This window comes from Anabas testudineus, chromosome 7 (genome assembly GCF_900324465.2).
Source record: "Anabas testudineus chromosome 7, fAnaTes1.2, whole genome shotgun sequence".
Classification (NCBI taxonomy): Eukaryota; Metazoa; Chordata; class Actinopteri; order Anabantiformes; family Anabantidae; genus Anabas; species Anabas testudineus.
Window position 1 is genome coordinate 1,974,722 of NC_046616.1, and position 25,110 is coordinate 1,999,831.

The following is a 25,110-nucleotide window of genomic DNA, read 5'->3' on the forward strand; positions in this document are numbered from 1 at the left end:
TCAAATGAAATAAACATTTATTTCAAAGTGCTAGTGTAAAATGTACCAGAGCTGCAACCATCACGGCTTCAAAGTCAAGGTGAAACAACACAGGTGACATTCAACAATTCACCTGAATCGGGAATTTTTTCCACAGTACTATTACAACTGCTTGTAGTTTTTATACTAGTAACGTACTCAACTGTGATCAAGAAAAAACTGTTAAGGTCATTTTTATGATGTTTTTTTCACTGTACTTTTCATTTATCACAAACAAAATTATTACATGTAGTAATAGAACAATCTGTAAACGGTGTTGGGTAATTCATATGAAATACAAGCTGACACATACAGCCTGTTTAAAAATGCAAATATGACATTTTATAACAACATAAATACATTTCATAATACAAACCTAAAGTCGTACACACAGAATTCAACATTTCTGGCTGAACGGATTTTTCTTTCTTCTCACCTGTGAACATGTGCAACAAAAATGCACTGTGGATGCTGGACGCTGAAAGTAAAATAAGTCATAATGTTGTAAGTGGAAGCATCATTTCAGAAAGGATTCTGCTCTGCTTTAGTGAAACTGCATCCTCATCTTGTTATATAATCCGTTTTTGTCACATTACAACATCATTGACATTAACATTACAAAATATTTGGACTTTTTCTAGTGCATTCTTTCTCTAAAATGGTCCTAAAAAGATTTTCACTACAGAGACACAGCAGCAGTGGGCAAAGATTGTTCTGCCTCAGAAATGAAAGCTTTCACCAACACTTTAAGTACCATTATTGCATTATAACACAAGTAGGTAAGCGCATGATTATGAAAAGGACATGTTAAGGTGCCTGTCACATAAATACTGTAATGACTGTTAATCCATGTAGAACAACATATAAACATACAGTACATGATGCAACTTCTATACATTGAGTGCTTTTCAAAATAATCCCATTTTTCATGTGAACCCTAAAACACTTATAATAAACTGAAATGTTTGCTCGTTGTAGCTAAAGTCTTTATTCTAACAAGTGGTCAAGTGGCAGCGTTGTTAGATGTCACAGGAACAGTTCTAACGTCAGTGCTCCAGAAAACAATCGTGGTTTTAAGGAGTAACTCCAACAAGGTAAAAAAAAGTTTTTCTGCTGAAATTATGAAACACGGATTACATCCATCCTCCCAGTAACTGTACATATGATACAGTTTGTACCTCACAGGGACAGGTTTACTAAGAAACTGTACACTGGTGGTTTTAGAGAAAATTTGAAGCTGGAACAATTTCCTGTTTTGTTTGTTTGTCTTTGGTTCCAGTCCAGATTTTCTGCTCTCTGTGCTCATACACTGCTGGAAACCACAAATTTCAAATTTAAGGTTTTTTTAGTGACAGAAAATTGTTTTAGTTCTTGTTCGTGAACCTGTTGTGTTCAGGGACCACAGAACCAAACATGACACAGAAAACAGAGATGGTTATAGCTGCATTGAGCTTACAAAGCGGTTTTGTCTAAATTAAACCTGAAACTTAAATTTTTTCAGAAGACCAGACACGTTCTCTCCACCCTGCTAATTCTTCTTTTAATGTTAATTGTCAGGTTTGTCGTCCGATCCTTCTGGATTGGGGTGTGCTACATTTAGCTTTTTTGACTTTCACAGGTTTGGTAAATGTCCATTTGTGACATCAACGTTGTCATGGTTCGTGTTTGGATCTGACGTTCGGCCAGTTCTTCTAATTCTGACTGTTTCTGGCTGAACAGGATTTAAACTGGTTCTCTGTGGTTCATTTCATTCTCTGACAGTCCACCCAAAGGGCACCATAATCCTAAAATGCTGCATTTATTTAAATGCATATGCAATTACAACAGGGCTGACGCAAAGTATTAATCTAAACAGTCTGATAAATAGAAGACATGTGCCTGAGGAAGAATCTGTCAAATCTGTGCCTTAAAAAGGTGCAAAGCCTCAGTAAAGCTAACTCTGAGAGTTTGCTGTGACGCAACAGGCAGCAATGCAAACTAGCTGAAAGATGATGCAGTTTAATGTTGTGGTGTTTGATCACATCTGGAAAAGGAGACGAAGATACTTCATGATGTCCAATACTACTGAGGTAGCTGCTGCCTGATGCAGATTTCATAAGTGATGTTACCTGCTTGTGGTGTTCGCCTGTCAACTGAAGAAATATCAACCCGTCACAGGTTAGGTGTCCTTGGCTCCTTTGATTCAGATCCCGTTGAGTCTAGTTGAAATGTTTAGATGTAAACTGTTGTTGAATCACAGTAACTGAGGAAACAGTTCACACTTGTCTGTCACTGGCTGAGAGTTAGAGGCAGCTGCCACACCATCAGTGTGTTCTCACCGCCGTCTGAGCAGGCGTCTGCAGCAGTCCGTCCTATCCTGCGGTATCCTCGACCACCAGAGAAGATGGCTGTGGAGGTGACTTTGTTGCGCCTGACATCACCCTCCTTCCCCCAATCCACAGGCCGCCCCCTTACCCACACATCGGGGTCTTCACTCACTTCGTAGATGGAGCCGTCCTCGGGGCTGTGCTCTAGTGTGTCCAGGGAGACCCGTGAACTCCCCTCGGGTTGGGCTGTCAGCGGCTTCCCGGGCAGCTGGCAGGTGGAGCGGAGGTGGTACTGCAGCAGGAGACGCTTGGGTTTCTCCTCCCTCAGTCGAGGCACTTCTGAGTCCTGGGGGAAGCTGCTCTGCTCCAACGTCTGTCCGCCTTCATCTCCTTCCATGCCGCCTTTACCTCCTACTTCTCCATTAGCACCGTCCTCGCTGCCATTGAAGATGGAGTCCCGCCTGAGCAAGTCGGAGGCCAATGTGCTGCAGGTCGCCACCAGGAAGTCCACCGGACCACAATAAGCATTCAGAGATGTCATCCCTTTACCTGAGGGGGCGGGACAGTTCTAGATGAAGTCACCCCAAATTCAAGTGCACAAGGATAAAATCCCTCTCACTTCTTTACAGTAATGTAAGTAATAAATTACCTCTAACATGAGGCCATAACAATGTGACTACGTGTGATCCTAAAGTACTGCTGAGTTCAACTCCCCTTCCAGAGATGATTCAGTTACTGCTGGGACCTTATGTGGACATGAGTTCACCTTGCAGAGATGTTACATGGATTACTGCATCTATGTGTGTACTGCATGTGTCTCCAGGCTTTGGGGGGGGGGGGGTAGGAGAGTGGTGGTGGTGGTGATCAGTACTAACCTGTGATCTTAGGGATTCCCTCCAGGGTGGGTACAGGGAAGGTGAGGATGATGCCCTGACTGGTCCCCACCCACAGCAGACCGTGGCAGATCAGCAAGCTGGTCACGCAGACTTCACCTGGGATATAAATATTTACAACTGCAGTCAGAACAGTGAATTATTTTATTACTTTAATACAATTTCAGACCCATTTTATATCAATATAGAAACTAAGAATGAACAGAATGAAAACATTTCAGCACTAGAATTCCTGCATTAGCTAATTTAGTTGTGTCAATTAAAGTGCTCATGGCCCATGGTCATAGATGATGTTAAGTATTTACAGTAAAAATGTAAAAAATCTGCAGGCTGACAAGACAGTGGAGTGGAGTAAATTCATCCTCAAGACATGAAACAAGAGGCTGAAGATATGAAATCAGACATCATTCAGAATTTCTAAGACATATCAAAGTCAGATTTAAGTTTTTAAGGCCTAAAAGATTTTTAAGTCCCAGTAGAAACCCTGTTATTAGATAATAAACACAGAAGCGTTTATAGCGCTTTATAATTTATTTATTTTTAGACCAGAAGTCGTTCAATGACAGTTAAAATAAACGCTACAGACTGTTTGATTGGACTCACCTGGTGTCAGGTGGGTGGTGCGAGTGGAGATGTTGATTTCCTGCAGTTGTTCCAAGGTCTCTGTGTGGAACAGGTGGATGGAGGAGCCCTGGTTGAAGGCCATCCAAACCCCCCCACCTGAACGCACCATGTGACTCACACTGAAGCCTGGATCCGAGTGGGCTTCAAAACTCTACGGCACAGAGACAGAGAGGGTCACAGTGGACAGGTAAAACATGACATGACATGACACACACACACACACACTCACACACACACACACACACACACACACACACACACACTCACACACTCACTCTGAGCTGAGGTAATCAATGTGGAGACAGAGGGAGAGGAGACACAGCCTCTAGCAGCCTGTGAGCTCCAGACACACACTCATCTGTCAGTCAAGCTCACACACAACAAGTGATGAAGTCCCTGGGATGGAAACACACACACCTGATGGCTGACACAGGTCTGAGAGGGTGAGAACACTGTGGTGGGCGAGCGGGTCCCTACTGGAACTAGGATATACATATTTGACTTTATTTGAATTTATTTTCGATCTGCTACGTTGATTTTCAGCTTCTCTGGAGAACTAGGACAGCAGTCGTGCTCTGTTAGCCAGCAGCGACGGGTTTCTGGCACACGATGTTGATGTTAATGTGATCCCAAACCAACATAATGCAGGATACAACATTTCTTCACTGCAGTGACATTTGAATAAGCTCATTTTAGCCCAACTGAGCCTACAAGCAGGTGTGAGCTGTGGTGTAGCTCCGTGGTTTGAAAATCAGGGAGACCGTCCTAAATACAAGTGACTATGACGATGCACCATCAGACCACCAAGGTGGTTTGAGACCTTTCACAGTGAATGTAGAACACAAAGTGAATGGATTTAAAAACTCGCACCTGTATGTGGAGGCTGGCTCCTTGGATAACACTGACCCGGTTGGCACAGGTGGCCCACACAGCGTCTTCAAGCGTCAGCAGACTGCGGACCGGCTCAGAGCCCAGAGACACCAGTCTACACGAGTCCTCGTCCCACAGTCTTTCTGAGAGGGTGAATGGTCTGTAGTTAGGCACCTGTTCTGATCTATTTGCTCAAGCGATTACAGCAGCAGTGTCACATGAATGTGGATGATTCTTGTAGGTGAGCACCTACCTCCGCTCCTCCTCTGGTACACGGCTACTTTGCCGTTGGCCAGTCCAGCAAAGAGGAAAGACAGCGAGTGTTTGAGGCAGAGCACTGGACAGCTGTCAGGGTTCACCATGGTCAGCAGGCACTGAACAGCTGTGTTCATGCTGCTGTACACGTGGATGCTGGGAAAACAAGGAGACGAGTTACTGAGAAGTCGAACTGCACATTTAATGAAAGAAGACTTAAAAGAAAGTTTTATTCTCTGTTTGTCTTGATCTCAAGCTCTCAGCGTGTTACAGACAAAGTTAGTCTATGTTAGTATAAAAAACAGAAGGGAGACGACGACACCTCTAAAGTTCACTAAATAACGTGCAGTAACAGTCTGGTTTCATCTGTAATCAGGTGAAGATCACCGACCTGCCGTCCTGCAGGCCGACACAGATGATGTTTCCTATCTTAGCAGGACTCGGGGGCTTGTCGGCCTCCTTCTCCATCATGCTGGGACACGGCTCCTTCGCATACTCCAGACAGAGGACTGAGGCCCTCAGTGGGACGGTCTTGACCAGGCGAGGGGTGGTTCGGTTTAGGGAGAAGATCTCCACCTGGCCATGGTTGGAGCTGCCTCCTCCACCTGCAACCTGAACAGCATTGGAACAAAACAGCCCGGTTTATCTCAGGGAGCAGAAATGAAAACAAGACTCTGACAGTTCATAATCAATGATCATGTAAAAAACATGAAACGCACAAATATGGAGAAGAAAAGTTTCACGACTACATACTGACCCAGAGGTAACCCTGAGGTAAGGAGGTGCTGGCCGTGCAGAAACCAAGAAGACTGGACTGAAATGGACTGTGAAGAGCTGCCTCGAGCTACACACACAGAAAGAGACATGTTTCATTTACGAGGACGGCTGGACAAAAATACAAGACGCTCACTTTCCACAGGTGGATGCTCCTTTTACATCCATCAACTTTCAGTGTTGTGTTCACAGAATGCACAGATGACCGGTTTAAAAAGAAGAACTCACATGTTCTAGAGTCACTGCAGGATTGTAGGATGTTAACTGTAGCTGAGACACAGCTGATAGATATCACGTCATGTTAATATCACCTCATATATATAACTGATGCACCCGATATTAAAGGTAACATTAACTCATCACTACAGAGCTGTCAGTGCGTCTTATCCTCACCACTTCTCCTCTTAAGGGTTTGAAGGGACCTGGAGCTGATCCCAGTGAGAGGCAGGGTACACCTGGACAGGTCACAGGTCGTTTTTTGACCCCTCACTGTCACAACTCTTTGTTCTCTAGAGCTCTGCTCTTCTGGTCTGGAGCGTTTTTAATATTCTTGTCCTGGAGTCCAAACATTACCAACACAGCAGCTGAAATACATTTTTCTATCTGTTGACAATGCTAATTAATTATTACTTCACTGACTTTCTGTATTTATTTGGGCTTTAATTTATTTATTTTATTCATTAAAATAAATATTGTTGTAATTATTTTTACATATATTTGTTTATTTATTTATTAAGTCATGTGCTTGTTCATTGATGATACGGGCACAACCCACAGTGTCACAGCCTTGGGAAAGGATGAGAAAGCTCAGTGAGACAGTGAGGACGAAAAAAAAACACATTTTAAAAATGGATTTTCAAGATTTGTGACGGTCTCTGTTTCATCATCGTCTAATGCTTTTTTACGGTTTGTTTTTCTAAAAATGATTTTCATGTGGAAATGTTGCATCCTCCTCAGTCTTCACAGATACACAACCGGAACATGTTTCTGCTCGGAAAGTAAAACCACACATACCTCAAACCAACAAAATAATAACAGGGCCTCACATTCGTCTTTCTTCAGAAACATTCACATCAATAACCGGCGGCAGTTTTTACCTTCAGTGTTTGTGTTCTGTAAGCGAAAAGAGGAAGTCTGCAGGTCAGCAGTGGACAGTTAAACTGAGTTTTTGTCTTCCCGTCTTCTTCCGCATGTTCCCAACCTGGAGTGTTTTCCTGTCCTGAGCAAACAAACCACACACACGTTTGAGACCAGTCGTTTTTAGGTGACTAACACCCTGAAGGACAATCCAGGAATACATCGTCCTATTATCTGTCGTTGCTGCTCTCATATTTGAGGTCTACACTCTGTAACTCCTCAACAAACTGTTAAAGATGATCTGACAGATGTAGGCAACATCCAAACATTTCACTCAGTCTACACCAAATTTCACTCGGAGCCCGTGTTGCTGTAAATCAAGTTGAGGACAGATGTGCACAAATTGAGCAGGAAATGTGATTCTCTTTCATTCTTGAGAAGAAAGAATAAAATAGCATCTGAATCATAGGACACATGATGCAAATTTCATTTTCAATTTCATGCAAATGGATTCACCTCAGTGTGCCCACACAGCATGTGTGACACATGTACAATAAGGCATTTAGTGTTCCATTGTCTGAAAGCTGTCAGTGGATTTTCAAAATAAAAGTCTATTGTGAATAAAAGTTAGAAAATGTAACGAATAAATGTCTTTATCAGAACATCAGTGACACAGAAGAAGAGTTGGATGTTAACTAAAGACAATTGTGGGTTGGAGAGTACACTCAGTCCAGGATAGAAACACAAGAGGTCCATTTTCATCCCAATATTTATGAGCAGTATTTTCAATTTGCACATAAAAAACTGTTTCCCAAAGACCAAAACTTTTTACACTTGGCTGAGTGTTGGTATAGATAAAAGAAAAATGCAACAAAGCGCAATGGAAACAGGCCTAAATTAATCATGACAAACACATATCGTGCGACTCCAGCGGCACTGAAGTTTGTGCTCCGCTGGAGAAAAACTAAACCCATCAGATCTGTGTGCACATCGAGGAAACAGTAACTTCCCTAAAATGAAACACGAAACAAACACAAATGTTTTTTCTCCACTGTTTCTCACAGTTTGAGGTTTGACTAACGCGGTTTTATTACATCATCTTGTTGTTTTTCCGGCATTTGACAGGAAACACACTTTATTTTTATGTCAATGAACCAACTTCTAATATTCACAGTAGTGCACGGAAAGGCATAAAGTGACATTTTCTTTTGCTTATTGGAGATTTGTTCTACATTTAGATGGAAAACTTGCGACACAGAGCAGAACTTACTCTGAGCTATCTTGGCGAGGTGAAGCCGGTTCACCCACGTGATCTTGCTGACGGGGCTGGGAGTGCTGAAGACCACCATGATGCTCACTGGACGACCACACCTGAGAGCAAAGGACAGTGGACCTGAAACTACTTATGTACTTACAGTATGTCGCTACACACTTACTGCCTGAGAAAACCTGAACTTCAGAGTCTCTGCTCGATAAACGTCCTGACACTCACTTGTCAGGTTTCCCCGGGACGGACAGACGCAGGCGACACTTGTTGGCGTTCTGGATCTCCTCCTCCTTCAGACGAATGAGTCTCTGCAGAGCCAGACACCAGTCCTGAGACACGGTGGTGTTCAGATTCTGAGACGAGAGGAGAAAGGAAAGATGAACCAGACAAACAAACAACTTAAAGCCTGACTCCTGTTATGTGACTGTGACGTTTGAGTTCAAACAAGAACATCAATAATTTACTTCTCATCGCTTCTTCGAGAACCTTGTAGCTTTGTGCATGTGGCACAGTGACAGCTTGTTTCGTATTTCATGTCAGATGAAAAAGGTATCTTAGGAAAATGTTCCTCACTTTTCAGACTTTCTGCAAACAAATTAAAAAACGAAATTTTGTTTTCCCAGCTGAGCAGAGATAATTGAAAGAACAGGTGTTACATGGACCAACAGCATTTACATATTCATGCACGGGTTTTTTTTGTCGTTTTTTATCTAGGTGATTGAACTTTTTGATGAAAAATTATTATTGCTGAGTATTTTAAAATCTTAAAATAGGTCTGAGAAAGAGATTTTGTTTAAATGTCACTTTTAATCACAGAAAACACAGAATGCAGTGAAAAGAGCTGAGGAAGAAACACCCAAAACAACTAAATCTAAAGTTATAATAAGATTAATTAATTATTATTATTATTAAAATGGGAGCTACATGCACTGATTTGGATTCTGTGAGAGTTCAGGGAACCTGCTTCAGAGAAGAAGCAACACAGAAGCCTGATCAAGTACAGTATGATTTAAGTTATTTAAATTAATATGAATTAGTCCGTTTTAGTTCAGTTCAGAACTGATACCTTCAAACTCTGAGTGCTGTTACCTGGTAGATTCCATGCAGCGTGCCCACCAACAGGGAGACCTCCTCCACCACAGCCAGGTCATGCTGCAGCTCCTCCAGATCCTGGTACAGTCTGGGAGGACCCAGGAACATTTTACCTGGAACACAGCGAGTCACATTATAATGAACTATCCTCGCAGCATTGTTTTCTAATTATTAACAAATTAATTAATGGTTTAGTGTCTACAGACCATCAAAAGAGGAGATCAGAGCGTCAAGCAGCACCAAATGTAAAAAGCAGGAGCTAAATAAATTGTGAGCTGACACATACTAAGCATTTTGCATGCACTGTGAATTAGGCTGCTGTATAATAACAGCCTTTAAGTATAATTTTAACATGTTTATAATAACACAGTGTAAGGCTATAATTAGGTCATCTAATTCAGCTGCAATTTGATCTTCACACAGGAGCTGACTTCATATGCACATGGCTTCACTGAATCCTGCTCTACTCTACTAAATTACAACAACAAAAAACACATATCCAGAAATTAATATGACTTATAAATACTGAACTGAAAATAAGTGATTGCAGAAGTATTGACCTCTTTAAAGTAACTGATGTAAATCAGCAGTTGACAGAAAAGGTCACACACAAGAAGGGAAGTGACGAAGACACCTGTGACTCCTCTAAAGCAGTTTGAAGCTTCCACTGCTGAAATAGCAGCGACTGTACAAACAGAAACTGTTGCCTGGATTCATTCTTTGGTTTTATTTAGACCTTTTGTTGTTAACTGTACCAGTGGTGCTGGAGATGGAGCTGTGGCGTCTGTTTGTGTTGAAACGCTCCAAGGTCTGCAGACTGTCCTGTCCCACCTCGACCACCTGAGTCTGCAGCAGAGGGGCACTCCACTTCAACGTGTACTTAGGACCGACAGGAACCAGGCTGTTGATGTCAGGGGGACCTCTGGTGGACAAATGTTATAAAAGTTGACATGACGAGTAATGTGAGCAGAACAAGTCCTCAGAACAGGACTCACGGCAACTAGAAATAGTAGATTCATTTTACACCTCGAGAAAGTTCCGAAGATGAGAAGTAAACTTACTTCAGGTTGACATTGGCGCAGATCAGGGTGTCGTTGAGGAGAAAGATCTTTCGCTCCTTGGACTTGAGAACTTGACCTTTCTCACCGTAAACTATTTCAGTCAACACTTCACAGTGAATCAACTGCCTCTGCTCCGAGTTCAGCAGCTGGAAACACAAACATATTAGTTTTCCTTCATCACAATGATAAATCAGCGGATGACACTGTGACACCAGGATGACACCAAGAGATAAAAGTGAATAGTAAGACGACATAGAATACTACATAAACTAGATGTGTCGTTTGATGCGTCCTGTGTTACCTTGTTGAAGTTGCGGTCCCCCATGCTATGAGCTAACTGCTGGATCTCAACCTCCTGATCTGCCAGACGCTTCTGTTCGTTGAGTTTCTCGGCCAACGTCTCCAGCTCGGTGAGCGCCAGCTGCAGGGGCAGTCGGTCAGCGTGGGACTTGGGAGTGTTCTTCAACATGTCCTACAAAATGTTCACAACAACGATGAAAACAAAGAGCAACAGGTTTGAGGTTTGCATGTTCTCTTTGTGACAAGACATGTTGTCAGGTTAAGGAATCAGGGTCAGTTCCTTTTGCTTTGCAAGGTCTCTACTGTGAACTATCACATGATGGAACAATTCATTATCCTGTACAATATAAGGAAACCACAAACAGCTCCAGACAATGCTTTGATCACAAAACAGCAGCTGGTGAATCAAGAGCAGAACTGGAGAAGAGACACGTTGGATACTATAAAAGTAACTGGGCCTCACGCACCAACATATTCATGTTTAAAATTCTCCTACTTTCCTCTGTGAGGTTTGTTGAAAACTGCTTAATTTTTCATCTTTAATCAAGTTTCATTGACAAAAACGTCGTTCTAGTCAGGTGAAGATGGATGATAGTGGACAGACACCTGCAATAAAACCTGCAGACAGCCAGAGGAGGGACAGAACGAAGCAGCTGAACGGAAACACACCTATAAAATCATGAAGACAATGTTAATCTCTGTGCACTCTACACTATTAACGGAAATCCTATATTCTGATAACTTGTTGGGGAGAAGGTTCCATCAGTAGAGATCTGATCTGCAGTGATACCCGCCGGCCTTTGTTTTGTAACAGTGGGTGATGGCGCAGCAGAGAAAGGACTGGCTGCCTTTCACTTCCCCTTGTGAGAAAGTCCAACACAAAGTTTCAGAGTGACAATTCAAGACTTGAAATGAAACCAAATATTCCAGTGAAGGCGCAGAGTTTCAGAAAGACCTACATCTGACCGCACGCCGCGTCCACTTCCTGTTTGAAAATGCTGACGGGATTCGCAGGGAGGAGTCAGCGAAGATTTATTAACTTCCATCTTCAATCTGTTTGTGCATGTTGTGTTTTTTTTTTATATTAAAGATCATTATGTTTAAATAGTTGTTAAATTAGGGTTCATTTGTCATTTATACTATGAAGAATGAAACATTTTCTGTGAATTGCAGCATTACATCCTAACTAACGAAGATTAAAATATAACTTTTTTCACACCTTTTATTTGGAACTATTGTCTAAAACCACTGTTCAACATGTAGTTTGTGAAGCTGACGTGATGTAACTGATGTGTAAACCGCCTTCACCTGTGTTTCAGTCACTCACCTGCAGCAGCAGAATGAACTGAGGGAAGCGCTGGATGGGTTTGACCATAAGACCGTACAGAGTGATTCTGTCTGGGCTGGACGCCTGCTTCTTCTGAAAGCAGAAGAAACTTAGGTGATGATACTGTACCACAAACTACTGACTCTGAATGCTGTACCTCTACAGAGAGGGGACCCACTGCACTGAAATCCAGAGATAAATATTTCAAACTGAATCAAACTGAATGAGTGGTGGGACAAAGAAAGCTGCACGGGCAACGACGGAGGCTGCAGAGAAGGTCTCTAGATGGCACTGGATAAAGAAGGTTGGTGTATTCTGAGGCATCAGCAACGACTGATAAACCCTGGGTGGAGCACCTGAGCGAGAGGCTCCTGTGCTGAAAGACCCAGTTTCCATTTGACACAGAGTTTAGTGCAGTTTTAAAGTTCCTGTGTCGGTCTATATCTAAGAAATCTAAGTTTTTAAAATGTCTAAACCTTTTTCGTTTTCAGTTCAGACTCTTAGTCAAAATAAAAGACCTGGATAAAAATATCAGTCTTTCAGTTCCATCAGACAAACAACTGAAACCCGCCCACTGCAGACCGGTCTGCAGCAGCGCAGAGGAAAGGAGAGCAAACACTGGGAAACACAGTGTTAACTGTTTTAAATGCAAAACAAACCTTAAGAAAGTCCAAGAAAGCCGGTTTAGACATGCAGGCCTTCTTGATCAGTGCCATGGCGTTGGTGAAGTTGTTGATGTAGTCGCTGTACACGTTCAGCACCATGAGCTTTGAAAACTGTGAAAGGAAACATCAGGACTAAAATAAGTGTTTTAAAAAGTTCACAGACATCAGTCAAACAGTCTTTATGCACTTGAACATAAAGCTACTGCTAATACTAATTCTAGTCCTTTGTACCCTGTTCTACCCCTGAAACACTGGTGGAGTGCGTCCAAAGATCATCAGACTGTTTGTGTGCAGCCACAAACACACGTGGAGTCCAGTTATAAAACATTATAACCTGACTCAGAGTGGGAGAAGTTTTCCAACCTTCAAACGACTTCAGGGGAAAACTCGACGAAAACTCAATGTTCATTCATCGTAAATGAATCATGTGTTTGTGCTGTAAACTCAGCTCCGTTAAAATCACAGAACGGAGCCACACGGCTGCACTGAGCGACATATTTCTTTCTCACAAATATTTTGACTGTTGTATTATTTCAGAAACACCTTCTATGAAACGAAAGCGTCGAGCAAAGCAATGGAACATCGGAGAGGCTGCCAAACATTTTGACTATGAATCACGGGACACAACCAGATGTTTGGATCATGTCTTTGTCTAAAATTGGACACGGAACGTGTTATTTACATATTTTATCTCTCTGTGAGTCCAACGTACTCCCAAAGCTTGCTGAGCCTAAAAGTTGCTGCTAGTGGAGAAAATCTAAGAATCTCCTAAGGTGAAAAACAGTTTAGAGCAGGAAGGAGGACTTTTAAGAGGATTAGGAGTTTCTTAATCAGAGGACAAACTGGTGGAAGGACAGAGAAACATTCTCCAAACAGTGAATGACTCATTAGAGACGTGCTCACATCAGCCAACACAGTAACAGCAGAAACTAAAATAGGAGAACATGAACCAGAGAGCAGTGATGACCCGTCTCTGTCAGAACCTTTTATCAGCAGTGATCAGACAAACTACTGCAGAACTTCCACAGCTTCATACTGAGACCAACATGTTCCTCATTTAATTCACTGGAAGTTCAGACCACAAAGAGCAGACTTCACCTACGTCACTGAGAGAAGTAATGAGACATCAGTTTATCAAATACATCCAGCTGCTTTAATAGTTAAACCATCAGAGGATGATCATTGTCTCAGTTTTATAACAATCTCCAACATCTCTCCATACAAGAACACTGACCGGGGGCCACTAAAAGCTTCAGGAGCCTCCATCATGGTGACAAACTAAACTCTCACAGTTTTCTTAATCACACTGATGCAGTGAGTAGACGACCTCGTCTGAAAACACATCCTGTGGTCGCGTAAAGATGTTTATCTGTTTCAGAAGAGTCAAATTATTGGAATGAATCAAAGAAAACATGACAACAGATTAAGGAAACTACCAAAACCTAAGAACTGTCCAAGTTCATTATTATCCATCAAATCTGGAATGACTGTGATCGTTGACGTGGTGAAATCAAATCATAGAGAACAACTCACAGCTAGGTCTAAAAGTTAAACTAAGAGCATCTCCACATGTACAATGACAAGGGAACGCAGGGGACTGGGACTAAACAGCTGTGTAGGTTAAAAAAACCACTTGAGTGAGGATAACGGACAGACAGTGAACGTTTCAACCAATCACAGCCTTTAAAACAACGTGTCGTCCTTAACAACGGGGTCAAACACTCCTCACACCAGGACTGACTGAAAACGGCCCAGACTAAAAGTAAACCTGATTCCAATTCTTCCATTTATCACCTTTTATCATAACTTCTTATTAAAGTGATATGACTCTGAACTAGATCTTTGGCCAACAAATTAAATGCCTTTATTTCATGGTTAGAATCTCTCAGCGGCTGCAGCTTTTATTTTGTGAGTAGGAGAAAGACTCTCACAGGTTGACCCTTCACATCCTAATTGAACTGAACAGGCAACGCTCTGCTCTCTGTTTGAATTTGTGCTCAGGGGACTCAGGCTGCCAAGAACCAGTGCGAGCTTTGATCATTACAAGCGTGAGAATCCCTGTAGCTGGCTCATAACTCACTCTTCCTTCATGCACAGATCTAAAATCAGCTCTTACATATGTCTGCCTGTGCATCCTCAAAGGTTCACCTGGAGTCTGAGCAGCGTTTCTATTTGTTTTGATTCAACAGCCTTTGAAAACCCAGGTGATGTCGATCAGACACGATGAAATTGGAGAATTCACACTTTAACAGAAAACCTGGGTCAAAGACCAGTGATCCGGACACATCAGTCAGAGGCAAAGAAAGTCAGACAGGCAGAAATGAGGACTAACCGAGGCCACAAACAGGTCTCCGATCTTCTCGCTGTGATCCCACTCGGCCACGCGGGACGCCAGGGCGATCTGGAACATCGAGTGGCACTGATGGATCTCCTGCACGCGGTAAAAGATCTGACGCACCTTCTTGGGGCTGAGGATCCAGTTCTGTGGCTCCAGCAAAGGTTTCTGGTACTCCTGAGAACAGAGAAGGTTCAACTCAGCACAGTGTTGATCTGTGGTTTCAGCATTTGTCTTTGTATTGTGATATTTTCAACAGAAAGCTGTGATTGCTCCAGATTAAACTGCACACTTTGTACTTTGGGTTTTTAATTTAATTATTATTATCATAATTTTAATTAATAACAGCTAAATAATGACTGATCAGGACTTTGAAGTCATTGATTATTACAAATATAAACTGCAAGCCCCATTCTGTGGTTACCTGAGGAGAGACGTGACTCACCTGGAGGATTCTCTTCAGAGAGTTCAGGTAGCTGCTCTCACTTTGCACAATGGAGCTGAGAATGAGACGTCTGACAACCTGAGGAAGATATTTCCAAGAAGACTCTGAGCTGTGATTACTGCCAAACATGCTTCTACAAAGTGTGGAATTAAGAGTTCCTGTGTAAAAGAACATTAGCTGTTTCCATCGTTATCTGTTGAACTGGCCAGTTCTCAGTACACCCCCATCCAAACACACACCTGCTGACTGCTGAGCCCCTCTGGCATGGGGCACAGTTGTGGTGGAGGGTGCTTCAGCTCACACACAGACACGTGCATGTAACCTTCATCATCCTTTCCCTCACCTGCAAAATCAAACACAGTCACTTTATGCTGGTGGATTAGTTAAAGATAATTTAAAGGACAACTGCAGGTTTAATCTTTGTTGAGGCTGTAACACTTGAGTTTTCATTGTTAAACACCTGCAGACCTACAACACACACACTAAGAAACAGATCCATTCTGCATTCAAACATATTTAAATGAATGAAGTGATTTTGAAAGGTGAACTGTCCCAGGACATTTGTACCTATGGAATCTTTCCTCTGCAGGAACGACACTTTGCGAATCATGGCTAACTTTGTCTTTTCTAAACCGTCCTTGGTACCATTCCTTGCTGCTTTCATCAACTGCTGCACCTGGAAAAGGGAACACAAGTACAAGTGTATACGCAGTGTAAGGGTCAGGAGGAGGAGCTGTATCATAAGGAGAGGATGGATGGATGCTTTAGAGTCCGAGTCCTACCTTGTTGTCACAGCTCTGTCTGATCTGAGCAACATGAGGAGCACTGAGACGCACCACCAGCCCCTTCTTTTTGACAGCACAGCGTTCCTTCAGCCTCAGGACATCTGCAGGCAGCTGGCAGTCCAACACCAGACAGAGCAGAAAAACAAGACTGCTTCAGATTAACACGCCTGGCAACAGCTAATCCCAAGAAGAGAAAGGAGCAGTATCGTGCACTGAGGCCAGGATCAGTCAGTATTAGCTGGAAAGTCCACACCTGAACATTCATTGTGCAGAATCAACAATTGAAAACACAAAAACAAAAAGTCTGTGGCGGCAGCTGCAGTCAATAAACAGCATTTCTGGAAAGTCCAGGACCTGGACGACTGAGAACCCCCTCAGACGAACCGTAACGTTCATTTAATGGTTATAATAGTAGTGAATTGTTTTCAGTTCCTTGTTTGTAAGATACTAAGGTCAAATTAAACACTTTTAGCTGGTGTATTCACGTTGATGCTGTGATAACTACAGAGAACCACCTCAGAAATGAGAAATGATGAGAAATTAATATATAACAGACATTTGTGGTGAAATTGAAATAGTAACTACAGGAGGGAGAGAGTGAGTTCAGACCCTGGTTTACTTTCTCACATCTGCACAGTCGACCAATCACAGCGTGACGTGGGCGTAAAGGTCGGATTGACCTTCTCTTTAAACACCCAACAAGCAGCTTTAATGAAGCATTCTTCAAACTAAACTTCAGTTCAGACGTCAACTATTAACTAACTGGAATCTGCATGTGAGAAAATCTAATTCAATTAAACAATTTACTGAATTCAATAAGAAATAAACACAACGATGTTAAGTTAAGGTACATTTTAAACTGACAGAACACATGCAAATGAATGAACTCTAATCACACCTACCTCCCGTATCAGTCAGTCTCAGTTTAAAACCCTCGTTAAAACGTTCAGTTCTTTATTTACTTCATAACATCTCCACAGTGACGAGCTGTGCTCAAATGGCACCGTGTCATTTTCAAAATACTAACACATGAGCGGAGTGGGGAAAGTCCAACACATGGTGACAAAAGCAGAAGATAGAAGTGCTGACAGGGAAAAGGAGCAGCCAGAAATAATCCGCTTCCTCTTTTCATTCAAACTGTACATTAACAGCTGTATTAAATCACTGTGGCTGCCGAGCTGACTGGGCTGGACCAGTACTCACAGACTAACTTCTGTGGAGAAGCAGCTCCAAAACCAAAGTAATGAACCCACTAAGAAATACAGTGAGAGCCATAAGTAATGGAATCATGATCGTGTTCCTGGAATTCGTCCTCTGTTCATCCAACACTGAAGATGGGAGCAAAGACAACACTTCAAGCTTTAATTCGAGGGGTCTGGAAGTCTAAAGTGTGGCATTCAGGAATACAGGAGTTATTCTGGAGGCTCAGAAATATTGGAAGAAATTGCTGACTAGCAGGTGTATGAGCGGGTGTGGCCTGTTCCCTGGTTACTTCATGATTAATCAAGCAGATAAAAGATCTGGATGTGGTTCTTACATTTGCATTTAGTATCTGTTCACTGGAATTGGCAATATGTGGTGCAAAGAGGTGTTTGTGCAAGTGAAGGAAGCTGAAAAATCACAATAGGAAAGGTAGGAAAAACACTAGGAGTGAAAAAAAGGAGGCCAGACTAGACCTCGAACACCTCAAAACTGATCTTCTGGACACATGAAACCAAGACTAACTTGATCCAAAGCAACGACATCACGTGTCGAACATGGTAGCAGCAGTGTTTCATTTAAAATGAAACGTTCAGAGGACAAATTCCAAAACACATGATCATTTTATTACCTTTGGACCTAACTGCAAGTCAGAAACAATAAAGAATACCACACAGAGCAATGAGGAAATAAAACTCCAAAAAAGAAAGACAAGCAAAGAAAATCATAAAAAAGTGAATCAAAACTCGTGTCGATGAGCAAACATGATCACATCTTTTCCGTCTGGGATGGAAATGATGCAAACTGCTTCAATATAATTTTGCAAAATAAGCATAAAAGCTTCCACACATGACTGAGTCAGTCAAACGATGGTACCTTGCTTTTGCTGCTGGCGGGAGAAACAATCTCGCTGTCCGACAGCTCATCACAGCTCTCAAACTCACTGGAGCTCCAGCCGTTGGAGCCGCAGCAGTCAGGTCTCTGGATGTCCTCGTAGACGTCATCTACATCTACACAAGCACAAACACACTGTGTAGTTTCATAGAACACAGTTCATAGCTGTGTCTGTAATAACCTGTCAGACCTACCTTCCACTGGGCGCTGCAGGGTCTCAGCAGGCACGTCATCGTAGACGACCTCTGGGTCTCTGAACACACTGTCTGGGCTGCAGATCTCTGCACTCTGATTGGCTGGTTTCTCTGTATCACCTGTGTGATGTTCAGTCTGTGGACGGACGTCATCTGCAACAGCGTCCAGTGGTGGCCTACACCCATTTACTACACTGCCGGACTCTTCCAGACCATCGTCAGCTATTGAAGACTTTCCTACAAAAGCATTGAAGCACGACGTTTAAGGATCATCTGTGTTTTTCTTTAAATCAGATGAACTTCACAACTAGACTGTGCACACAGACGCAGCAGTAACAGCTACAGAGGAGCTGCAAGTTCACACAGCTACAGTAATCCACCATAAAAGTGTGGAGTCACTAAGAAATGCTCATGTAAAATCAGCTTTTCTTTCAAAAATTTGGAAGTGATCTGGAACTTTTGAAGTGCACGGCAGAAGCAATTCTACTTTTACAGTGTTAAATTGAATTCTAATTTACAAGGTGTTTCTAATGTTTTGCTCCTCTTATTCATTTGAAATAGTGAAGTTTGAACATTAGACACTATAAACCTTTAATAATTATGAATTATCAGCAATTCATGTGAGAACAGCTCTTTTGGCTTTGATTGTACATGTTATATATAAATATGTATTTGATGTACAGGTATAAGGTGTACCTGTAGCGAGTGGGGGAATGGGTTTTTGTGAACAAAGCGCCATCTAGTGGTGACACCTGGTCACTGAATGAATGTTAATTAAATCAGCAGATAATGTTATATTAGATTTGAATGAAACCCATTTTTCTTTAGGATCATATACAGCAGGTTATTTTGGTCTCTAAACTGTATTTTATAATATTTATTCTACCTACATCCAGCTCTGTTCGACTTCCTCTGATCAAATATAATTTACTGCAGAGTCTGTTCAAAGTGACCAGAGACGGATTAATCAAACATGAAGATCACCTGTAGTTTGACGGTTTTCATTGTGGTCTCTCTTCACACATACTGAATTATTTATCTTATTTTTAGGCCGTATTAATATAATCATCCCTTTCTTGAGTTCCTCTTCTGCTGGTCTGCATATGTCCAATCTAACAACTCATTCACTGTGAACTACTTTAAGTAATACTAAGTAATACTTAGTATTACTATAAGTAATACTAAGTAATACTTAGTATTACTATAAGCTCTTTGTTTGTTGGGTTGTGAACATACACTGAACAGGAAATAGGACTTTCTGTACACACACTGTAGTTTACGGGGGTGCAGAGCGGGGGACAGCTGGTTATTACTGATGTTAACAGCTGGGTGAAACCTGCTGGGTGAAATCCCCACTTGGAAAAATACTCCCTGTACCAGTGGGAGTTCTGCTTTCATGTACATGTTTTAAGATGATTGTTTTGGCCTTTTATTCTTATTTGACAGCTTGTCAGTGGAGAAGCAGACAGGAAACAGGAGAGAAACCTGCACTGCCTTTTGGTGTTTTCTAAATAAAGAGCTGTCTCCTCACCTCTGCTACTACAGAGCTACTCTCAAAGCTACTACAGGCAGGTTTTGTACCTTTATTTAATCTCTGCGTGAGCTCTGACACCACGCTGAGCCACTCCTTGGCTCGATGTGATGGCTGGGCTGTCCGAACAAGAGCCGACACAAAAACATCCTCACTCTGATGATCATCAACACAGACCACGTCTGGTTCTGAGTCCTCGTTTCTTACCTTCATAAATGCTGCTCGCCTTCCACAAACTCTCGGACTCTCTGGTCACTCCCAGATCAGAGGAGGTGGAGCGTCTGTAACAAGTGGTTTAGAGCTCATTCATGACACAGTCATAGCTTTATTGTGTCTCTGGTGGCTCTTAAATACAGCTTCTATAACCAGATTTATTTTATTCTAACTTACCCCTCTGGTGACTCTCTGACCTCCATATCTGAAACAAAACAAAAGAACATTCAAGCCTGTAAACACTCATTATATATATTATATATTATACATCATTATAATACATTCAACCAGTTGTTGTTTTACCAGAGCAGTCCTGCTGGTTCACTGAGGAGGTTTGGACCTTCTGCTCTGGGCTGGTTGTCCCGTCCGTTCCTTCTTTTACCGTCTCTTGGACTGAGTTTGACGCTGGGGTCCTGCCGGTCTTTGTCTCAGAACCAAAGCTCATCTCCGTAGGTTTGTTGTCATCGCCGTCATCGCTGTCATCAAACTCAAACTTCTCCCCCTGCTCGTCTTCATCCTCGTCTTTCTCTGACGGTGGCCCCCCGTTAGATGCAGGTACTGAGGAAAGAAGCAGGAGATTTAGTCCAAAATACTCTAAATAACTGTGATTACGGTCACGATCACCCATCAAAGTTTGATACATCATTTGTTTGTTTCTGCTTTTTACTGAGCTACTGCGTCTCTCTTTGTTTAAGTAAAAGTGCCGAAAAGTCAAAAAGTGTGTTTTGTTCATTAGTTTTAGTTTTAGTTAGAAATAAGATTATAGACGTTACCAATGTCCAAGTATCATTAGCAAAGTCTAGAAACTATGAAGACCTCAGTGCAAGTGAAAAACCTTTAAATAAAGATTAAAAAAATAAAATGATTGTTGTTATTAACAGGAGAAATAAAACAGTTAGGAGTGGAGTTGAGAAGGTTAAAGTTTCCTGTGCTCTGTTTGTGTTACAGCTGTATTTATTTTTCTTTTTGTAAGTTTTATTTTTCTTGAGTGCAAGAGTGCAACACCACTCAGAACACCACGTTCTAAACAGAGAGCTGTGGAAAAAGTTACAACCTGAAACACTGATGGGAGAAATTAAAAATATTTAATTAAATTAAACATTTTTCCACCTGTTCTTAGGTTATAAATAATAAATAATTAGACTTAGAAATTCAAAGTAGCTTCTTGGCTTCTGTAAAAAACAAAAGTGCAAGTAAAAGTCCTACAAAATAAAAGTCCTCAGTAAGCATTAAGACTGCATTAATCTGCAAAGTTACTAGTAACTAGTAACTAGTAATTATGGCTGTCAAATAAAAGTAGTGGTACAATATTAAGGAGGAAAAAAGAGAATCAGCTCTCAGCCAAAACCAAGAACCTCAAAACGTATTTATACAACATGAATCAATAGATTGAGTTTTAACCACTGACGTCACCAAAACTGTCGCTCTGTAGAAACATCCATCAAAACAGTGACAAGCACGAACATGATCAGCAGTTAACTAACAGACAGAACGTCTCCTAACGTCAACCTAATAACTCTAGTTATGTTTTATCAAACACAACTAATCAGAACTACTGTAAACTGAAAACACTGAGTGGTGACGTTTAGTTAATTAACACAATAAGAAGATGAACTAGGCTTTATACTAATGATATGATATGATATATATATACATATATGTATATATATATATATATATATATATATATATCCCATCAGTGTTTCAGGTTGTAACTTTTTCCACAGCTCTCTGTTTAGAACGTCGTGTTCTGAGTGGTGTTGCACTCTTTTGGCATATATACATATATATATATATAATATATTTTGATCCAAATGTAAAATCTTTGTTGATCTTTTCTTTGGTCCAGACGATTCACGTGAGATAAGACAACAGGTCAAACAGACTGTTCACTGTGAACGGAGCAGATGCTGACAACAGATTACACTCTGTAAATGGGTTTAAGCACCGACTCTCCAACTGTCACTTCTCACTTGCATGTATGTAGTGGAGTAGAACGTGGAGTCTGTGGGAACACGGGGGGGTCAGCGGGAGCAGGAGCTCAGGTTAATTTCTCTGTGAATCATAAATGAACTTGCAGACGTGGTCAGTGCTCGTGCTCACTGTGTTTTTATAACAGTAGCTGCTACAGGGACGGGTCCACAGTTCACTGTGCCAGTCGTCAGGCTGCTGCTGAACTGACTCAGGTAGATTCACTTGAAGTTGTCTCTGCAGCATATGGCCTGCAGAGGCTTGCTCCTTCTTACCCAGCATACGGTAACTAGGTTAGTAGGGCTAGTAGCCGTATGTTGTGTTTCCCCATGACAGCAGGGGATTAGTGACTCAGGCTACACTTGCAGATGACGGATCCCCTGTGCCTGGCTGTGGGTTAGGGTTAGTTAGCCTGTGCTGAGTTCAATCAGTTTCCCTTGTTACAGGATGTTGTACCACGCTGAGCTGTCAGAGCCAGAGGAGTGCTCCTTATAGTTTTATAAAGGCTGATAGTATTACACCAAAAAGAGATCTGAACCCAACATAATACATATCACCAAATCTGAAAACTAATTCAGCAGCGTCACAGCAAGTTGGATTGTGTGAATCTCCACCCTGTATGATACTGTGAATTAGGAACTATGAGAACATCAGCAGCTGAGTGACTCACCTGAGGGAAGACAGAGGAGTGGATGAGGAGAGGTCATGGTGGATCCTTCTCAATGGTCACATCAGCTCCTGGGAAGATACAGAAACACCTTAATTAGTCAGAGAAGCAGCTGAGTGCTGGACAAACCAGCTGTAGCTGAGTCCCAAACCCTGATATGGTCTAAAGTCAAACCTGTTTTCTTAGATTGAAATATTATCTCAGGGTGTCCGGCCCCTGGAGCACAACATATATGTTTAGTGCCTGTTTGCACTCGCGTCAGTCCGTGTGAGTCAGCTACAGAAGCATCATGTTCCAGCCACTCAATGATTTGTACTTTAAATACAGTGAGCTGAAAACCTCAAGCCACATGATGCCCTGGCTTTGTGCTGCATAGAAAACTAACATGTGAAGTCACCTCTGACATAAAAGTAGCTCCACTGACGCCAACGTTGGTTTCCAGGTGATGGACGCTGCTACTGCATAATCTAAAAAAAGGGTCTCTGGACGGAGTGATAACTGATAAATGTCCTCAGGTGATGAGCCTTCAGTCGCTGTTAGACGGATCAGAAGTTTGAAAAATACAAAAATCTGCAGCTGAGGATTCAGGAGGTGGTGAACTTACCGGTCCTGTGCAGCCTGTTCTCCATCTCTGCTGCAGGCTACAGGCTCGTCACTACTTTAGCTGGTAGCAGCATAATACACTCCGCTCCTGATGAACTCTCACTGGTTAAATTGCATTGTGGGTAATGTAGAGCTCGTATTGTTTTTAGTTTGGCCTGAAACATTCACAGGAAGGAGCTGTAATATCTACAGAGGCTCCACAGATGCTCTGACGCCCTCTGACCTGCGTCAGCGGAGTGTAGAGTCAGAATCGACTGGAAACCAGAGCGTGATGTGATTATATTTGTTAGTTCTGCTGCTGACTGGTGATGGGGGGTGGATCTACAAAGGTTCGACCCCCCAGGCATGTTAAAGAGCAGACGTTTGGGACGGTATTGATCCATGTGGACAACCTGCTACTGTTTATCTGCACGTTACTGAGTTCTGCCGGCGGCACCGTGAGTGTGTTACATTCCTTCACAGCAAAGCCAGACATGTCCTTTCCTAGAGTCAGTTACACAATCTGATGACAAGCTCCTCAAACATGAGATCACAGCTTGGAATGATTCTCTGAACTAGCAACTGTTAAAGACACTTTAAATTACACTCACACAGAAACATTAAATAAAGTTCACACTCACCTTTCTGTTCTAGAAGCTACCAGAGTCTGAGGGGAAGTGTTCAGATAAGGACTGAGAGCGATCATCTCCTGTGGCGACTTCAATGAAGACAAAACACAGAAATAATTCAGGGACTATCAGGAAAAAGGCTTCATTCTGAAGACGAAGCCGTGGGACGGGCGGCTGAATGGACAATAGCAGAGGGACGGGGAGCTGTGAGGAGGAAACAGCCTCTGGATTGTCCCGAGCCAGTGATCTACTGACTCCCACCGCGGTGACGGCGTTCAGTTAAAGCCCAAAGTCAAACATGGAAACAAGACGAAGGCGCATTCTTGCATGTTTACTGAACTCGTGACCTTTAACCCTGCACCAAACTGAGGACACGATTCACACATTTTAACAGCACTACTTAAAAAGACTGTGTGCACATAGTCAAAAAGAGAATTTTATATATTTTCCCACTGCATAATAATAATGATAATAATAATAATAATAATAATAATAATAATAATAATAATAATAATAATAATAATAATAATAATAATAATAACCTCAAGTCTAAGACCTAATTACATTACTGGACCAGAGGGGGGAGGTTATCAAGTATCAGGGTCAAGGCACCGGGGGACGATTCAGACCCGGAGCCTCACAGATATAAAGCAGGTGAAAAACCAAAAACATGGACGTGTCTGTCTGGAGCATCCTCTGCACAAGACTCCACAGTAAGTGGGGGTGGGGGGTGAATATAACAAACGTCATGTTTAGCAGCTGTTTTAATAGCAGTCAGTTCATTTAACCCTGTGGTGGGACTGATCTAGAGTATAGTAGTATAGTGTAGTGTAGTAATTTATAAGAAACTCTAATAACTATTTATAACTAACTAATAATAACTCATCAAATGTATCTGTATCATGTATCTGTGGAACAGTCAGCAGCAGCAGCACAGCTCAGGTGAGGCTGCTCAGGTGTGGTGGACGTTAACCTGTTCAGGTGAAGTGCAGCAGCTCGTTTTCCCGGTTTCTTTTCTTTGGAACAGAAAAACACTTGGTTGTTTGTTCTGGACACACCTCAACACAAACCTGCAGTCTGGGAAGCTCAGCTGACAGCTCACGTGTGTTCATGCAGGTAGGTGTCTGCAGCAGGT

The 25,110-nt window shown here is 42.1% G+C and overlaps 2 protein-coding genes across 2 annotated transcripts in view; both read right to left on the reverse strand.

Annotated features, from left to right (window-relative positions):
- Positions 1 to 25,110, reverse strand: part of LOC113167497 (rho guanine nucleotide exchange factor 10-like protein) — a 26,250-nt gene continuing 1,140 nt past the window's right edge. Inside the window, exons 2-29 of the mRNA XM_026368161.1 lie at positions 23,988 to 24,064; positions 22,768 to 22,835; positions 20,430 to 20,684; positions 20,304 to 20,331; positions 20,121 to 20,194; positions 18,383 to 18,619; positions 18,171 to 18,304; positions 16,092 to 16,205; positions 15,877 to 15,985; positions 15,549 to 15,652; positions 15,310 to 15,387; positions 14,862 to 15,041; positions 12,524 to 12,640; positions 11,865 to 11,957; positions 10,539 to 10,709; positions 10,238 to 10,383; positions 9,932 to 10,098; positions 9,174 to 9,289; positions 8,310 to 8,437; positions 8,088 to 8,188; positions 6,838 to 6,959; positions 5,724 to 5,810; positions 5,358 to 5,578; positions 4,965 to 5,122; positions 4,712 to 4,854; positions 3,821 to 3,992; positions 3,200 to 3,316; positions 1 to 2,873 (exon numbers count right to left, since the gene is read on the reverse strand). Coding sequence (XP_026223946.1) covers positions 2,287 to 2,873; positions 3,200 to 3,316; positions 3,821 to 3,992; positions 4,712 to 4,854; positions 4,965 to 5,122; positions 5,358 to 5,578; positions 5,724 to 5,810; positions 6,838 to 6,959; positions 8,088 to 8,188; positions 8,310 to 8,437; positions 9,174 to 9,289; positions 9,932 to 10,098; positions 10,238 to 10,383; positions 10,539 to 10,709; positions 11,865 to 11,957; positions 12,524 to 12,640; positions 14,862 to 15,041; positions 15,310 to 15,387; positions 15,549 to 15,652; positions 15,877 to 15,985; positions 16,092 to 16,205; positions 18,171 to 18,304; positions 18,383 to 18,619; positions 20,121 to 20,194; positions 20,304 to 20,331; positions 20,430 to 20,684; positions 22,768 to 22,804 — 3,996 coding nt within the window. The 5' untranslated portion in view covers positions 22,805 to 22,835; positions 23,988 to 24,064 and the 3' untranslated portion in view covers positions 1 to 2,286. The remainder of the gene's footprint in view (positions 2,874 to 3,199; positions 3,317 to 3,820; positions 3,993 to 4,711; positions 4,855 to 4,964; positions 5,123 to 5,357; positions 5,579 to 5,723; positions 5,811 to 6,837; positions 6,960 to 8,087; positions 8,189 to 8,309; positions 8,438 to 9,173; positions 9,290 to 9,931; positions 10,099 to 10,237; positions 10,384 to 10,538; positions 10,710 to 11,864; positions 11,958 to 12,523; positions 12,641 to 14,861; positions 15,042 to 15,309; positions 15,388 to 15,548; positions 15,653 to 15,876; positions 15,986 to 16,091; positions 16,206 to 18,170; positions 18,305 to 18,382; positions 18,620 to 20,120; positions 20,195 to 20,303; positions 20,332 to 20,429; positions 20,685 to 22,767; positions 22,836 to 23,987; positions 24,065 to 25,110) is intronic.
- The window catches only part of nppa (natriuretic peptide A), a 7,114-nt gene continuing 6,000 nt past the window's right edge, over positions 23,997 to 25,110 (reverse strand). The window contains exon 3 of the mRNA XM_026367485.1: positions 23,997 to 24,064. Coding sequence (XP_026223270.1) covers positions 23,997 to 24,064 — 68 coding nt within the window. The remainder of the gene's footprint in view (positions 24,065 to 25,110) is intronic.